The sequence below is a fragment of the Alosa sapidissima genome, chromosome 18, assembly GCF_018492685.1.
Source record: "Alosa sapidissima isolate fAloSap1 chromosome 18, fAloSap1.pri, whole genome shotgun sequence".
Lineage (NCBI taxonomy): Eukaryota > Metazoa > Chordata > Actinopteri > Clupeiformes > Clupeidae > Alosa > Alosa sapidissima.
The window spans coordinates 22,437,464-22,456,923 of NC_055974.1; the positions used below are offsets into that span (position 1 = coordinate 22,437,464).

At 44.1% G+C, this 19,460-nt stretch overlaps 1 protein-coding gene across 1 annotated transcript in view; it reads right to left on the minus strand.

Moving 5' to 3' along the window:
- LOC121690324 (multiple PDZ domain protein) overlaps positions 1-17,014 on the minus strand; it is an 89,894-nt gene extending 72,880 nt beyond the window's left edge. Inside the window, 5 exon segments of the mRNA XM_042070809.1 lie at positions 1,535-1,674; positions 2,295-2,447; positions 7,888-8,054; positions 12,856-12,929; positions 16,812-17,014. Coding sequence (XP_041926743.1) covers positions 1,535-1,674; positions 2,295-2,447; positions 7,888-8,054; positions 12,856-12,871 — 476 coding nt within the window. The 5' untranslated portion in view covers positions 12,872-12,929; positions 16,812-17,014.
- Positions 17,015-19,460: the final 2,446 nt, after the last annotated feature.

The window sequence follows — 19,460 nt, forward strand, 5'->3', positions numbered from 1 at the left end:
GACAGAAAGGGGGGAAGAGAGAGAGAGAGAGAGAGTGAGGAACTCATCTTACTACTCTGTAAACAGTTGCATCAGAGTTAACTTCACACATAAAAACACCAGTGACAACCGGAGACAGTGGGCCATGATGCAGAAAGACGTTTTCCAGCCTCTAGTCTACAAGGGCAAATGTGATGCGATCTAGGACAGCCCTTCACATGGTTCACTCAAAAATCCTTGATTTTTGCTCCATTTTTACCCTCTATGGTGAAATTTCTCCAACTTAAAATTCTGATACCATCCTGGCAACATTCTGGACACTGTCCCCTAGCAAAATCCTGGATACCATCTGGATACCAATATCTGGGATGTTGCTAGGATGGTATCAGAATCATATTGTAAAAGCACCAATTACCGGCCCTTTCGTTTGAAAATTCTAAAACAACTATGTTTTTTAATACTTCAAAATAACATTTGATAAATGAACCTTAGCCATAGGTGTGTAGATTTGAACAAAATCTAGTTTGGTTCTTACCGGGGCTTTTACTGCCTGAAATATCCGATTTTGTTTACCACGCGCTAGTGCTGTGCAAGCAAGCAAAATCAGTTTGATTCATGTGTTTTCAAATCAAAATTCCACTGGAGCTCCAAGCGGATTTGTACACGAAGCCTTACAACACTGTTTACAGCTCTTCAAGTCATGGAAAAATGTAATGTAGATAATTTAGATACACTTAAGGTGTGGGTGCTTGCGTTTCTTTAGGAATCCGCCGTCTTGGTTTGTATAGAAATGAATATTAAGTGACACATACACGCAAGAGGTCGGAAATATGGGTTGGTCGGTAGTAGGTGACGTTCCAATAAGTTGGTAAAATTGCAGGGTCGGGAAGGGTTTTCCGAGATCACATCACAAATAGTCTATTCTATTGTACTTATTCATCATAGTTTGGTTGATAACACTCTACTGTTCTCTCAGCCCACATGTCTCACAGAAACACTAAAATAATATAGCAGAAAAAAAGTAGATTTTTGCTAGAGCCTTTAAGTGCACATGGCTGGACTTTTGCTTTAGCAAGTCCTGGGGTTGACCGCTTGTCCGAACTGCATGTGAGCGTTTGACTGCCACGTAGAGCATTGAGTACACTCTGTCCACACTCAACTGTGTCGTATTTCTCATTCAAAATAACAGGACAGCATGAGCAACAGAAAGAAAATACGGGACGGGACGTCCAACAAAACTGCTGAAAACGTTGCACGGCACTGTGTCGTGTCATATCCTGTTAGGACATTCCAATGTAAAACACATGAATCAAACTGATTTTGCTTGCTTTTACCGCATGTAGTTAGAGCACTCTAGCGAAAGGAGAAAGCAGAAAGCAGGTCTTGAACCCGGGTCTCCGGGGCACTAAACCTGCTGATTGACCGCAACGCCGAAGAGCCAGGGCCGTTGGTACTGTATGGCAGTCAGAGCGCACACTCAACCGTAGTGACGGCACTCCCATCACAAGCACGGTGTAAGGGTGAATAGAACAGGGGCACGGCTGTCCCTGCTCACCTATGTGCGATGCTGCCCAGCTGGATCTCCTGGACGAAGATGCCCAGCTCCCCGCGGTTCTCACTGCGGAGTCCCACCACACTGAAGCCCAGGCCGCCCGACAGCGGCTTCAGAAGGTCAATGGAGGTCACGTACCGACCCTGAAACACACAAACACACACACACACACACACACACACAGACACACACAGACACACACACACACACACACACACACACTCACACACACGAAGGTTTCAGGATAAGGTATACATTTATAAATCTATATAAATGCAGTCAATTTATCATCAGTAAACTAAAAGTACACTTGTAGTGCATCTTTAGTAGCATCATTTTTGCAAAAACTTTACTACTATTACACCTTAAAATAACATAACACTTTACGTATATTATAATGAACTAAAAGATCATTATATATATATATAGTATCTTCACTAGTTTACTACTAGTTTACACTTAAGTTTACTATTATAAACTGAAAGTGGGCCAATTTAATCCGAAGAAGTATTAAAATAGTGCATTTACAAGTCTAGCATATTTCTACTAATGAACTCACTAAAGAAAGTAAGCTTGAGAATTATACTTTAACTGTACTGTAAAGATTACCTAAAAAAAATTAACTTTAAGTATACCATTTTTTGGTAAGGATCATCATTTTCTCATTATCAATTAGTTCTGATATAAACCATCACAGATTTGAGCCATGCATGGCTAGTAAATTAGAGAAATGAGACAGCGCTTGATTAGATAATAAATGTACCTGGGCCATGGAGCGAATGATGCGCTCAAACTCATCATGGGTGGGTTTCCCATTGACTTGTGAGCTGTCCTGTCCAAAATGGCTGCCGTTTTGGTGGGCCAGGCCATAGGGCTCTGTGAAGTCGGAGTTTAGGACCGGGAGCCCAATCCCCTGCTGCCAAGGAATGCAGAGAATGTGAGTCTGTTAGTCTGTTAGTCAGTCAGTCAGTCAGTCAATTCACATTCACTTCAGGGGGGGCTTCTTTTATATAAAAACTACAGGCCTCTGACTGGGGGGGGGTATGTATGTGGGTATTATTCCACATACAACACAAGCCATTAACAGCATTATGAACTGCTGGGACATTCTCAGGGAAGCTAAAAACAAAGGGTGGAAGAGCAACATATGTCAGCATCCCTTTCTATCTCTCTCCCTCTCTCTCTCTCACACACACACACACACATACACAAATTCTCTCTCTCTCTCTCTATCGCTCTTTCCCTCCCACTCACTCTCTCTCACACACAGACACAGACAGATTACTCAGTCTAGATTCCACAAGCTCCAAAAGCATAGCTTGCATACCTCCACTCCACACACACACTCACACACACACTCACACACACACACACACACACACACACACACACACACACACACCTCCTCTCTGCTCTGCTCTCTCCCCACATAGCCTAGCCTGGTCTAGCCTAGAATCTATCATGGACCTGCCACTGATTCAATTCAACAGGCTTTAAAGAAGCAATGCCCTGCAGGACCTTATTTGCACAAAACACAATTGACACATTACGTATAACTAAGGGTGGTGAATGGCTCTAATCAGGATCATGGATATTTACTCATAATAGAAAGCAGCCCCCCACCCCCCCCCCAAATAGAAAGCACCCCCTCCCCAGACAGAGAGAGAGAGAGAGAGAGAGAAAATGAAAATGTGTTAATTATCCAGTCGACCTATTGTCAGTGGTCACTCATAAAAGGCCCAATTGTCTCTGCAGCACAATTGTGAATCATTTAGCAAATTATCAGTGACCAGAATGAAGTAGCCACAATTCGTCAGATGTACAGTATGTGGTGTTTCATTGCCCTGGTATTTGTACAGAGACAGAGCTTTACAGAAGAGATAGCAGAAGATCATTTAACTTGTTTACTTTATTTTCTTTTCATAAATACAAACTAATTTAATGCTCCACTAAAATGGCTAGCATGAGAGGCTAGTGAGTCAGTACAGTCAGTTAGTATACTTTGCGTGTACCTGACATAGCTGACAGCTGACTGTGTCTTTGCCACTGAACTCATACGCAAACTGAAGCAGTATAATCTGGCATGCTCGGAGGAGTGGAGGTGCAATAGCTTGTTATCCAACACTGATTAGCCGCTAATCCTTTAAAGATAATGGTCTTGAGCTGATGTTCGTCAGCATCTCGGCCACTACTGTCATATTTGTTTCCGCCCCCCCATAGTGACTGCCTATGTCCCTTGGATATGGAAGAAATGAGATAAGATGTTAAGCTTTAGAAGATCTTGAGCTTATTTAATTTGAAGTGAACAACAGGGGCTTTAAATAGCCTAATAGTGTGCTGTAAGATACAGATTGGTGCTTTGGGTTATTGTTTTAAACTGGTGTGTGTGTGTGTGTTTGTGTTTGTGTGTTCAGGGTAAAGTAACAGTGTTAAGCATGTCTTGTATTGGTAATTCAATGTCTGAGTATATATGTGTGTGTGGGTTTGCGCGCGTGTGTGTGTGTGTGTACTTATCGGATGTCCATATACCATGTGTCCACATGTGTGTGTGTGTGTGTGTGTGTGTGTGTGTGTGTGCGTGTGTGTGTGTGTGTGTGTGTTCGTGCGTGTCGTGAAGGTGAGGTAACAGCGTTAAGCATGTCAGTGTAGGGACTGTGTGGCGATCTGACTGGTCGATGGCAGTCCATGCGCTGAGCTAACACTGAACTCCCATGAGCCCTTGAGTGCTCGAGGAGTCACATGTACTTTGTTAGTGGCGGCTAAGAGGATTAAACCTCCAGTTTGGTTCTTGCACATTTAAGAAATTGTTTCTGCCCCACTTCACCCTGCCCGTCTCTGCCCCCCCCCCCCCCCCCCCCCCCGCCCCCACCCCCCACTGCCCCCGTCTGACTGGCTTGTTGTCATGGTGACATGGACAATGCTAGATCTGCCGACCCACGCAAACAAAAAAAAAAAAAAAAGTTCCTTGGAGTTCATTCAGAGAAAGACAAAGTCTGAGTTACCAAACTCTGACACAAACGAGCTGGCAACTGTTGCTGTGGCATCGGCACTCCCCTTTGTTTCAGTCACACCATTTAGAACTGAAATGTTTTGATTCCACCACCGCCGCCACCCACACCCACACCCCCACCTCCTACCTTCCAGCCATCTTGAGTTTCCTTTTCTGTAGTCTTTGCCCTCTCCATTCTCTTTGATACTTTCTGCTTTATATTATTCATGAGTGCAGCTAGGCTCCATTTAACATCGTTATCAACGTAATTGCCTGAGAGCAAAGCATGGAGACTCGAGGAGGCTAGTTTATTATTCCACACAAGCCATTAACGGCGTTACGGAGAGCGGCGACATTCTTTTTTTTTTTGGGGGGGGGGGGATATGCCATGGGTGGAGGAACACCATGCGTCAGCATCCATCTCCCTAACAGACACCCAAATTGACTCACACACACACACACACACACACACGTATGCACACACACACACACACACACACTTCCGCACACACCTACAGACCCATATGCAAAATAGAAGGCAGCAGATTTTTCTTGGAATCTCCATTCCTCCAGTATCCCAGACTCCTACATTCCTCCATCTCCCCCCCCCCCCCCTCACTCACCACTGCTCCTCATCCCCTGCTCTCATCTCACCCAGACACCATCTCAATCTGGACCGGTTCTGTTAGGATCTCACCCAGACACCATCTCAATCTGGACCGGTTCTGTTAGAATCTCACCCAGATACCATCCAGGCTGGTTCTGTTAGAATCTCACCCAGACACCATCTCAATCCAGACTGGTTCTGTTAGGATCTCACCCAGACACCATCTCAATCCAGACTGGTTCTGATAGGATCTCACCCAGACACCGTCTCAATCTGGACCGGTTCTGTTAGGATCTCACCCAGACACCATCTCAATCCAGACTGGTTCTGTTAGGATCTCACCCAGACACCGTCTCAATCTGGACCGGTTCTGTTAGAATCTCACCCAGATACCATCCAGGCAGGTTCTGTTAGAATCTCACCCAGACACCATCTCAATCCTGACTGGTTCTGATAGGATCTCACCCAGATACCATCCAGGCTGGTTCTGTTAGAATCTCACCCAGACACCATCTCAATCCTGACTGGTTCTGATAGGATCTCACCCAGACACCGTCTCAATCCAGACTGGTTCTGATAGGATCTCACCCAGACACCATCTCAATCCAGACTGGTTCTGATAGGATCTCACCCAGATACCATCCAGGCTGGTTCTGATAGGATCTCACCCAGACACCGTCTCAATCTGGACCGGTTCTGTTAGGATCTCACCCAGATACCGTCTCAATCCAGACCGGTTCTGTTAGAATCTCACCCAGACACCGTCTCAATCTGGACCGGTTCTGTTAGGATCTCACCCAGATACCGTCTCAATCTGGACCGGTTCTGTTAGGATCTCACCCATACACCGTCTCAATCCAGACTGGTTCTGATAGGATCTCACCCAGACACCATCTCAATCTGGACCGGTTCTGTTAGGATCTCACCCAGACACCGTCTCAATCTGGACCGGTTCTGTTAGGATCTCACCCAGATACCGTCTCAATCTGGACCGGTTCTGTTAGGATCTCACCCATACACCGTCTCAATCCAGGCTGGTTCTGTTAGGATCTCACCCAGATACCATCTCAATCCAGACTGGTTCTGTTAGGATCTCACCCAGATACCGTCTCAATCTGGACCGGTTCTGTTAGGATCTCACCCATACACCGTCTCAATCCAGGCTGGTTCTGTTAGGATCTCACCCAGATACCGTCTCAATCCTGACTGGTTCTGTTTTGGTTTTTTGGAGGTCCAATTTTGAACCTCCTGAGTCTCGAGTTATGCGTCCTTTATCCCCCACCGCCAACAGACTGTCTGACTCCCACTTGAGTTTCAAAAACATCACACACACACTCACACACACTTACACTCACTCACTCACACACTCATACACTTACCGTATACACTCACACATTCACACTCACACTTACACTCACACACTCACACACTCACACACACCAAACCAAGCTGATACTTTTATGATTTCATTAAACCTCGGGCGGGTCTGCTGTGTCTATTCCGCTAAAGCAATCCCTCATCTGATCTACTTAGTAAAGGACAAAATAAGCACACTGAAGTCTGAACTCTTGGGGCATAGAAAATGAAAGGCAGAGACAAAAAAAAGACAAAATAATTTTTAAAATGTGTTCGGATGGCCTGGGAATAAGCCAAAACCAGAAAAATCTAATAGCTGATCACCCTGAGCTAAATTGAAATAGAAGTACGAAAGGACCTGTTTTTATCCTCCATGCTCTGTCTCCAACTGAAGAATGAGTCACTTTCTTTCTCTGACATTATGTAATTCTGGCTTTGCGTCACTGCATACCACAGACACAGTTCTACAGCTTCTCTTGAATGCACTCTCCTAGGCATCCACACTGCCCTATCTGAACAACTGGACACCTCTACCTTTAGAGCAGCTACACATGATTTATGCTAATTTAATATCTCTTCCTCTGGGAAAAGGTCAATCTGCTGGAAGTATATTAGCCGCATGTGTCCTTAAACAATATGGGAAATGATTGAAGCAAAATGACAAACTGTTTCTATTTTTAAGATAAAAGGGAGAAAGATATGAACCTTTAGGCCTAGTGTTGTATGCCTTTAGTGTTGTATTAAACTCAAGTTTATTATGCCAGGTTTGCACCTGACGTGTTCATTTTGCAGACTTATTTTCAAACAAATGTTGTTAACGTTTTTTTTTTATTTTTTAACCGTTAAAAAACGGATGTTCTTTTACCATGTCTTTCTGAAGCTCAAAAACAGACTTGTGTTAGTCATACTTCTAAGCAGCAGACTGTGGGGGGCGCACACCCCTGTATTCCTTTTGGTGTTTTCCTCTTTGACGCCTTTTCTTTGGGGTACTGACTCATGCTTAAGAAATGATTCTGTAGAGACTTCAGGTTCTATTGTCCTAAGAAAAGTGGGGGACCTCTGAAAACATCCATTCCCGGCATCCACTGCCGTTCCTACTTAATCAAACGAGGCTTTATTGGCACGAATGAATGAACTCCGTGTCTGAAACTATGCAGGTCGGTTTTAATTAGCACCAAAGCCGACCTTTCTCCCGACTCTTCCCACTCTCCCCTCACATTTTATTATGTGTTGATCTTTGATTTTGCAGTCAGTGGAGCTGACCAGTTTCACATTTCACTACAAGTTGGACACTGTTGTGTATGTGACAAATGAAAGCTGTTGAACTCTCTCTCTCTCTCTCTCTCTTTCTCTCTCTCTCTCTCTCTCTCTCTCTTTCTCTCTCCGCCTCTCTCGTTGCCTTACCTGGTCTTTGAGATGCTGCACAGACTTCTGCAGGGCGAGGATCTGGTGGAATAGGGGGCTCTGCAGCACAGACTTGAGGAGGCCCAGCTTCTCCTCGGTGGGCACCTCCCCCCGCTCCTTCAGTTTGGCCTGGAGACGCTCCACCGCCTGCAAGGCACGCTGGGTATCTGCAAACCATCACATAGTTTAGTGACAGGAGTGCTCTCTGTCTCTCTCTCTCTCTCTTTCTCTCTCTCTCTCTGATCCCCCCTCCATTCTTTCACTATCTCCCTTTTCCTGCTGTCTTCCCACACCTCCTTTATCTGTCTCTTTTTGTAAAATGCCAGAAAATGCATGTAAACATTTCACGCTTTCCTTTTACCTGTTTAACTGTACTAATCCTACAGTCAGATAACCACACAGCCAGGGCTGCACCAGGTCTGTACCTGAAGCGCTACATTTACGGCGCATAAAACTAGTTTTAGAAAACTGGTCTAATTTTTAGAACGTACGCGCCACGGTCACATATGGTGTAGCCAGTTCCATTGATTACAGTGGAAGCTAATTGTTGTGGCAATTGTCTGGACCTTGACAGGCAAAGAGCAAATGTGAATTCAAGGTAATTTAAGAGCAAAATCAACTTGCTAATTTAACACCATGAGCAAGATCCTAAGCACAAACATGGGTGGGCAAGTGCAAGGCTCCCACTCACCACACGGTTGCTTCAGTTCACTTTAGTTCAGCGAGACATTTTGCTCACACACACATTCACAAACACACACGCAAATACACACACGCACTCGCACACACAAACAGCTACACAAACACCAATCACACAGATACACCACAGAACTGTGAGTCTCTCCATCTACTCTCTCTCTCTCTTACCCCCCCCCCCCCCACACACACACACTCTCCTCTCTCCCTGTGCCAAGTGTGGAGAGCCTCAGAGCCCCTGACCAGGCAAGGGTAGCCAAAGTGGCCCCCAGTGGACTCTAGCATGGCGCAAACACAGCCATTCACCAGTCAGAACAGATTTCCTTTCTCTCCAGCCTCTGCCACCACCTGCGCCACTGCTCACCACTAACGCTGCTCACCACTAACGCTGCTCACGTCACCACTACCACTAACGCTGCTCACGTCACCGCTACCACTAACGCTGCTCACCACTAACGCTGCTCACGTCACCGCTACCACTAATGCTGCTCACCACTACCGCTACTACTCACCGCTGCTACTGCTACTCACCGCTACTCACCACTACCGCTGCTCACGTCACCGCTACTGCTAAGGCCATCCTTAAAAATATTTTCGTTTGCCGTAACCCGACCGACCCTGTCAATTTAGAACCGACCCAAATATTTATTTTTTTCCCCTTTTAGTCCGACCGACTTGCCGGTTGTAAACTTGCGTTAATACCGACCGATTGTTTTTTTTTACTCTAAACAACCAATACAAATGCAATAAAATAATAGTTCTTTTAGTAGGCCCAAGTATTGTGAATATAAATTACCTACATGCAAACGTGGCTCACTTAAAAAAAAAAACCTGTGGCGTCATCTCTACACCATTGGTTTTACGCATGTCACTTCGTTTCATTCACACAAACTGATAACGCTGTTACGAAGTTCTGGAAGAACTGTGGCCAGATCTTTTCTCATCCCTTCTCCCCCTAGTCTAGCGGTGACCGTGTCGGAGTATTGGAATTAGTTGTGGTCTATTCAGCATTTCTCAAAATATGGGTCCGCAACATGGAGACTGCTGGTCCGCGGAGTCGTGGAGTGAAATTAGGCCCGGTGCTTCATCTGATAATTTGCTGCGCAGTTGATCAAGAAACCGCGGATCGACGAAAAAAGAAAACAAACGTTTCTGCTATCGGTGTCATTAAACATGGAGCCCTACAATTAAGTGGTGGTATGAGCATTCATTCAATGCGCGTCTGCGCGAGAGAAACTGAAACTAATCGATAACGTTGGTATCAAAGCTCCGCTTCAACCTGTTGGAAGGCTATTTATTTATTTAACGAAACTTAGAACGACGTTGTTTTTTGGAACTTCCTTAGAAACAGAGCAGAGACTGTATAATACACTGTATAGCATTGAGTATTGTATAGTCAAATTTCAATATAACGTGGCCAAGAGCTATTGTAGCCTTCTTTCTGGGTACATGTAGATGAGCCCTATGACCCAAAAGTCTGCCATGACCGGGCCTCAGGTCAAAGAAGTTTGAGAAAGGCTGGTCTATATAACCTGCATCAGAATGAGGTTTGCAATGGTGCGCCTGAAGGCACGGGTTGAAGACCCAGTCAGTTACGTCACGATATGCACATTTGTGTAAATTCATTCCTAGGTAATCACCATGACCAAAATTGAACTTTTTTTTTTACTTTGAATCTTGAAAAAAAAAATATTGACCTACCTACCGACCCATTTTTATTTTTTTTTGGCTGTTACTGCAAACAAAAATATTTTTAAGGATGGCCCAACGCTGCTCACCACTAACGCTACTCACCACTAATGCTGCTCACGTCACCGCTACTGCTAACGCTGCTCACCATTAACGCTGCTCACCGCTAACGCTGCTCACGTCACCACTACCGCTACCACTAATGCTGCTCACCACTACCGCTGCTCACCACTAACGCTGCTCACCGCTACCACTAATGCTGCTCACCACTACCGCTGCTCACCACTAACGCTGCTCACCACTAACGCTGCTCACCACTACCGCTGCTCACTAACGCTGCTCACCGCTAACGCTGCTCACCACTAACGCTGCTCACCACTAACGCTGCTCACGTCACCGCTACCACTACCGCTGCTCACCACTACCGCTGCTCACTAACGCTGCTCACCGCTAACGCTGCTCACCACTAACGCTGCTCACCACTAACGCTGCTCACGTCACCGCTACCACTAACGCTGCTCACCACTAACGCTGCTCACCACTAACGCTGCTCACTAACGCTGCTCACCGCTAACGCTGCTCACCACTAACGCTGCTCACGTCACCGCTACCACTAACGCTGCTCACCACTAACGCTGCTCACCACTAACGCTGCTCACCGCTAACACTGCTCACCAGTAATGCTGCTCACTGCTACCGCTGCTCACCACTAACGCTGCTCACGTCACCGCTACCACTAACACTGCTCACCACTAACGCTGCTCACCACTAATGCTGCTCACCACTAATGCTGCTCACCACTAATGCTGCTCACTGCTACTGCTACTTGTACTCACTGCTGCTAAGGCTACTCACCGCTACCACTGCTCACGTCACCACTAACACTAAGGCTGCTCACGTCACCACTACTGCTAATGCTGCTCACCGCTACTGCTACTACTCACCGCTGCTACTGCTACTGCTGCCTATTCACCCAGGACAGGAGAGCCTATTTACCTCCACTGAAATCATATTATTTTTCCTTCTCCACTGGAGTAGAGAGGTGGGTAATGAAACAGTGTTATGATATGGCAGGACCTGGTCTCCTCTGTGTGTGTGCGTGTTGGGTGTGTGCGTGTGTGTTAGTGTGAGGGCCAAAGCAGAGGTACGACTGCGGAGAACCGTGACCCACTCCGACCCATAGAGAAATCCAATCCCGCGGATGGCATGCTCCAACGGGCAACTGTGAAAACACACACCTGTGCGTGTGTTTGTTGAGTGTGTGTGTGTGTCTGTATTTGTTGTGTTTGTGTGTGTGTCTGTATTTGTTGTGTTTGTGTGTGTGTGTGTGTGTGTGTGTGTGTGTGTGTGTGTGCGTGTGTGTGTGTTGCATGTGCTTGTCTGTGTGAGTGTGTGTGTGTGGGAAGAAGGACATGAATGATTCACTGACTGAGGATATCTGCAGGGTTAAAGCACACAGCCTTTCCACCCGGGGCTTAAACCAGCGTCTGACGCATGTTCAGCACTAAGGCAAGAGCAGAATCATGTAGCTCGGAGATTTCTCCTCCACAGTGGGAGGAGAGGGAAAAAGAGATGGATTTAATCCTGAGTGGAAGAAAGAAGACTTCAAAAAGACATTCCTTTCAGAATAACAATGGCTCTGGCTTGGTGTGTGTGTGTGTGTGTGTATGTGTGTGTGTGTCTGTGTGTGTGTATGCACACGTGTGTAGGTGTGTGTGTGTGTGTGTGTGTGTGTGTGTATATGTGTGTGTGTGTGTGTGTGTGTGTGTGTGTGTGTGTGTATGTGTGTGTGGTGAGGTGAAGCAGGGTAAATATCGAAGAGGGGTTTGTAATTTGTCAAGTAGAGCAAGCCTAAGTCCCTGGCCATTCTCAGCGGGAGAGAATCTGCCCTCTCGGCTGGGTGGAGGTGGCGCTCTGAGTGGGCGCAGGACAAGAGAGCTTTTTGGATGAGGACGAGGTGATTTCTCTGCTCACGGAGCGTAACTAAAACCTAATAGGCCGTACGTGAGTTCTGAAGCGATTCACATTTGGAGAGAGAGATAGAGAGAGAAAGAGAGAAAGAATGAGGAGACACTCTTCTCTTTTGGGGCACAAGCTGTAAACAATCCAATAACAGTGAAGTCTCAATGGACTGTTTTTTTTCTCTCTTTTTTCCTTTTTTTCCCCCCTTTTCGTTGCAGCCAGCTTGCTCTTCTGCACCAGTGCGTTTATCTTATGAGCACGAGGGCTTTTTCACAGAGCATCTGAATCAGGTAATGATATTTGAAGATCACCACATTATCGTCCCATCTCAATCTTCTCCTTCAGCCATTCCATTACCGCAAAACATGTTCATGACAAAGAGAGACTGAATACCACAAAACAACAATCAGCGTTCATTACAGCGTTGATTTTGTATCAGATTGTATGAACTGGTGCAGTAATTTGCCAGAGGCATTATATGCTCCCCCTACCACACACACACACACACATGCACACACACACAGACACACAGACACACACACACACACACACACACACACACACACACACACACACACACACACACAGCAGTAGCAGCAGCGTATTGTGTAAAATACTCACCCATGGTTTCGATCATCTTAACTGGGCTGCTGCTGATGGGGAGGACCTGTCAGTGATTACTCCTTAATGAATACCTGCATGCACAATAGCAGACCAAATGGCTCAGTAACCACAACTCAAGTAAACAAACAAATAAGATGCATCGGTATTGGCATTGGTTATTGGCCAAATTGTTATTTTAACGGAATCGTCCCAGCATTTCACAATTGGTGCATCCCTAACCTCAAGTCATTTAGGAGTTACCTGGTTCCACTCTGAGACTATTATTTGTCCTATGTTTTTCTTATTTTTTCCCGCTATTCTTTTGTGTGTGGGTAGCATGTGTTCATGTGTGTTGTATATCAATGATAAAACATGCGGTTTTGTTTTATGTTCCTCCTATATATTTAATGGTATCAATATATTTTTGTTCAACATTTTTTTATTTTTCAAAATAACCTCTTGTAGTCAACAGTCAACCTCAACCAAATAAATAGACTTCACACGGCAATGAACATGAAGGTCTACACAACTTACCAACACTAAACAAACAAACAGATGGACTCATCCTAACAGATTCACAGCCACTGGTGAAAACACTTTGCTCGTTGTTCTAGTGTAACACCAGGTTCTGAATCAGAGTGACCAGACACTAGGCTACTAATGGATGGACACATTGTGCTCCATACGGCACAGAGCAACGTAAGGGTTTGCCTAACTTCAGAAAACTGTAGCCACTTGGTGGTACACTGATTAAAAGTGGACAGGACGGATTATCAAACGTATTAGATTATATTGCATTCTTTATCACATAAATTAGATTAGTATTGTTGTTGTTGTTGTTGTTGCTGCTGTTGCTGTTGTTATCATTTTACAACCAGAGACTGATTCACATTAATTTAGCCTAACTAGGAAGTGGGTGGAGAGAGGTTCTTCAGAAAACTTGTCATTATTACTGCCTATACTAGATTTAGGACATCCTGTGTTCTCTACCATCATAGAACAGCAATCAATGTTGAGGCCAGATATCTCCAGTATACTCTATTTCTGTGTTTCTCTAGTAGGCCTAACAAATAATAATATTTTTTGCTCCTTTAAAAATCACTTGATCACAGAAACCAGTGCATATTTACATAACATAGCCTAGGCTAGGCCTACATCTTAACCATCCTGTTGTGTTCGTTTTATGTTTACTAGTTTTGTGTCCCCAGTCAAAAATGACCGCTGCATTATAACTTGTTATAAATCCATAGTAGCACACATATTATCATCTAATGTTGTGATAGAGCTTTGCATCAACTTGTGTTCTATTGCATATAACCAGTTTTGTACTTCCATTTGCTATTTATGGCCTGCAGGCCTCACTGACCTGAGCTCATGCAAGTCAGAAAGGGGAAGATTCTATTGGGAAAAGGTTCCAGTGGGGGCTGGCATATCAGCAAAGAGGGGGAGTGAGGGTGTGTTTGTGTGTGTGTTTTAATGTGCAGGAGCACATCTACAGTCCATCTGATCAATAAGTTTGTGCCTGGACTCAATTTTATACACTGACCATTTTCTCACCCATTAATTTCTAATTTCATTTTTGACCGGAAATACACATGAGTGTTCTACAGTTCAATAAAACACTCAAATTGTTATAAAAAATATAAAAATTGGTTTAGTGTGTTCAGATGCCCTGTAACAAAGTCAAGGAGCCTCATGGTAGTCAGAATAATCTGACCGCAAACGGGGGGGTTGCATATGTTCAAATCTGTGCTATGTGTGTAATATGGGTTAAAGTTTGATATTACTACAAGAAATCAAGTGAATGAAACAAAAACATGCTCTGTTAGGTACAGCTTATCTATCTCTTGAGATGTGTGTTTAATCCATCAACAACAACAATACTGACTTGATTGAATTATTCACTGCTGCCGATGAGCACACATGGCCTAAATCAAACATAACACATGTAATACCCCAGAAATCAATCAATCAATCATTACATATTAAAAAACTACTCCAACTAGACACAGTTTCTATTTCCCATTAGCTTGATTGGTAGATTTCAGTAGTGTTATGCTGTGCACGGCACACTTCTGTTTCTTTGTTGTGGACTAAGGATCTTACTACTGGATTAACATCTGCTAATTTACTTTATTTGGCCTTGTGTTGACGAACACTGGGGCATATGGCATGAATCTTGTTGCATTGTGCCCCCCCCCCCCCCCCCCCCCCCCTCAACACCGATGACTGAACAGGTAATTACCCCCCCCCCCCCACCCAAAAAAAAAAAAGTAGCAAGTGTCAAGTCCAATTGTGTTCCAATCTAGTATGTAGGCTGTCCAGGGGCTGACTGTTTTTGACAGAGTACAACTGTGGAATTAATGTAACAAGTCTGTTCTTTTATGTTCTGTTCTAGAAGAATTGCTTCTGTGCCTGGAAGAGCACTTGGAAAAAAAAAATTAGATTTCTGACTCACACTGAACAACAACAAAGATCTTCCATCAAATTAAGATGGGGTGTTGATGGTGTAGTGCTGCGTTTAACGTAATTTAGCCTAATAGGAATTAGTCCTTAGTGTACACGCAATTACAGTGTAATTGTGAAATTGTGAACAGTGAAAATTCATTTTCTAAAATCACTAGACAGTAGGCTTGAAGGGAGGAATTTGCTGTCAGAAGCCGGTCAGTGTCGATAAGCTGGGTAAAGTGTAGAGGGACTGTTCAACTGCAACCTACTCTTTCACAATCTTGGCAGACAAATGACAAAAGGATAGGATGAGTAAGACACCATGGCCTTGTTTTGACCCTTGAGATTAGGCTACAAATCACGGCTCTCTGTGCTGAGACGGAAATAAAACGCTGACTTAGTGATGTGATTCAGTAAAATGTTGCAATTTAAGCTACAATACGGGATACGCCTACGCCTATAGGCCTACAGCCTATTTGTAGATCACTGACCTGCAAATTGACCAGCAAAGGCGTCCACATTATAATACGTTACCAAAGGCATTATCACCTTGCACGCTCCCTATGCTGACGGACGCGGTGTTTACAGTCGTGATCCCTGCTTCTCCAGGATAGCCTCGGCCACATTGTAACTTGGTTACTAGACATCGGTTGCAAGTGTAGCCTGCGGTCCACTCAATGGCATTCTTAAATCGGCTATGTTGTCATATCTCGCTGCCATTAGAGGCCAACAAAACACCATATCGAATGCATTCGACAGCCTGTAGGTATTCGCCCAAGAGACTGTGCGTAAATGTGTCGGTAGCCCACATAACAGAAATGAGCTATGACGATGAAAAAAACCTTGCTAGCTGAAAGAATGCGGGATAACAATTCAATAGCCCAAGCTTAGATGGGATACTGCCTGCCTGTCTACGTAGGAACGCAACAGGTCGCCCTGCTACGGTTCAGTGGTTAAGGTCGGCTTTCCTATCTCACAGGCTGACTTGGTCAACGTTATTTATTGAGAAATGTATCCGTTTCGTGAACTGTATTTCAATATATTGCGTTTGTATGGTTTTACGCGATATTCCTTTGCACTCGCTCAGGGGCGGCCCGACTATCAACAGGATATCCCAGTGAAGCACCAGAAGGCTGGAAATGCAATCCGCTTTCGCCAACTCAACTTCCCACATCTAACTAGCCCACAGGGTAGCCTTCGAATCAACAGGCTGCTGCCGTCGCACAAGACAACAAAGACGTTTCAAGACGCAAGGAGAATAGCTAAACGAGAAGAGTTGAGTTTGAGACATAGCACTATCCCAAATGTTGGGAAAACTTTGAAAAGTCCAAAGCATCGTTGCCCTCGGGTAGCTATAGCATGAATTGACTGACAGTAACGTGTTTTGGTTATGCTAGCTACAATGTATCAAATAGGCTACACCAACAAACTATGGCAAAAGTAACCTGCGATGGCTTTTCCATCGTAAACAGACGAATAATTACCCTAACGCGACGAATAATTACGCTAACGCAACAAGCACTTACATGAAAGTTGGAAGCAGCTCCTTCCCTTCCGTATCTCGAGACGGGACGGCAGTCCTACTCTGTTGTCCTTCGGCTAACGGCGCATCGACTGGCTTAAAAATGGGCCGCGCTGTAACTCGATCCTCCACATTTTCAGCAGTAACGGCACCAAGAGTTGAAGTGCGCCGCCTGCCCTGGATGGGAGGGGTTGAACAAGCCACAAGCGCCGCTTGGTGGCTACCATGGCAACTGGGCCCTCAGGCAACATATTTTTCATTGAATGAATGTCAAGTAGTAGGCTAGCCCAGCCTAGACTGCCTACAGAAAGACAGTGATTGCAATTATATTATTTCAACATGTATTTTTTTAACAAGAGGACTGTGACTGGGGATTATTGGAAATCAATTTTGTTGTTGCAAAATGAATGAGCCCCTAAGGGGACATGAGTAAAATAAAAGTTTCACGTGAGCACATGAAACTAAACTTTAGATTTTTTTTGCTCATGTCCCCTTAGGGGCTCCGTAATATAGCATGTCGAGCTTACATTTAGCCTACCCTTTGTTGCAAGGATGCAAGGACAGGCTGGACTTTGACTAGACTAGGCTATCACTAGACTAAGTGCTAGGACTAAACCAGAAAATTTGCCTTATGTATAACTTATCTTTTATCTCTTCATTTTTATTTTGTTTTGGGTTTATTGGCTTTGTGTGTGAAACTGAAAAACGTGAATTTGTCTAATGAATTTCTCCTAATCAGATCACAGTTTGTTCCAGTTAGCCTACACATGATTTATATATAGGCCCATATATAACATTATAGCAGACAATAAGGCTATAAACAGCAGCAAAAACACATCATCAAATTATATTTTAATTTGGTTAATATACTCACACAATGTGTTTCTGAATGAACCTACAAATAACAAAACCAATTACATGAAGTCATTCCCTGAATGTGTTGAAGCAGTAACCAGCTCTTATTGATATAGACATTTCTTAATGAAAACAGACACATTTAATCAGTTTCTATCCACTAGAAGGCATTGTGCCCACTTAGTGTCCACACGTACCAAACCGATCTTTTTTCCCTCCGTCTTCCCTGGAACCGTATCAAGAATATTTGCGTCCAAACGGATCCATCTCAACACGACTCAACACGTTATTTCATATCCCAGGCCTATAGGTGGCACTGTTTGTTACAGAAATTGACCAAAGCTTGTGCGCTGTGTAGGCCATATAAACAGAGTAGTCTACAACGAAAATGGCTAGTGCAAGGAAACCAGAATTGTTTGTGTGGATTTATAGTGAACTGTCAACTGTAGTCAACTGTAAAACTAATACACTTCATTTTTACGGTTTGTGAAGGATGCAGTCCCATCCTTTATTTGGCTAACGCAGGTACACATAATCTCCTTTACTTTCTTTGGTTGTAGGATAGTCCGCAATTCACATTAGTTTTGACTATCGCAAGTGCATAGGCTACTAAAGCTAGGCGTACCCAAGTTCTAGGCTTTTCCGTCGCCACATTTATAATATTGCTATAATACCTTTGTTAGTAACAGTCGATACTTTTGCTTGCATCAAATCGCGCATTCGCATTTAGTGCGCATCTATAGGCTTAACATGAGTTAAGCGTCTTTGTATTCTCATATCTGACTTCACTATGAATGCATTTATTTATGTTGTAAGACATGTAAAATAAATGAATGACACCGGCACTACGCACAAATTAATGTAAACTTACACCGCACTTCCCAACTTAAGTTCTCTCGCGTCACTGACAGTAGCTAGAATGCATAAAAAAACACCGGGAAAAACAGTGTTCAGTCCACTAAGTCATAAGCTATCGGCGCTGCGCAGCACCAGTTGTGATATTTATTGTAGGTAATGTCATGTATGAAAACTAGTATTGTTAGGCAATATTATAAGTGTCAAGTCCAGGGCAGCTGAGGTGTCAATGACATCATTGATACGCAAGTATGATGTGCGGTTTTGCTGTCCAAACGTATTCAAAAGGGGTACGGTTTCAGATTTTTCCACTCTGGGACCAGGTTTCAAAAAAGTGCGGTTTCAGGCAGTGCGTTTACAGGATTCGTTTGGACGCTCGGCCAAGACGAAGCAAAACCTCTGCGTTTAACCCAAAAAGCGTCTCCGTGTGGACGGGCCCTTAGACTGGCGATGCAGGTGCAGCCTAATCAATAGGTCTCTATTGTCTCCAATAATCTTATAGCCCACTTTAATCCTCCAGCTCACACACCACAAGTATGACTCTTTCTCACAAACACACACACACACACTCTGACACACTAACTCAGAGACCACAAGCACATGCATTCAAACAAGAGCACAGATACATAGGCCTACCATTAGCCACCCAGTTTTGAGCCAGTTACAAATTGATTTGACAACCATTTTTTTCAGTGCCAGGAGATCAGTGGGCAGAGAGATAAAGTTTGTTTGATCTATTGTTTTGATTGACAGGCCGTTTTAGTTCAAATGAAAGAATGATATACGTTTGGCAGACACATTTATCCAAAGCGACTTACAACAATAGAATAACATTTAAGCTATACAAATTTAAGCATTTTAACATTTAAGTTGCAGAAATCTTTGTAAATTTCATGCCAACTCAGACTTGAAAATCTTAACTTACTGTACAGTGCTGTCAACT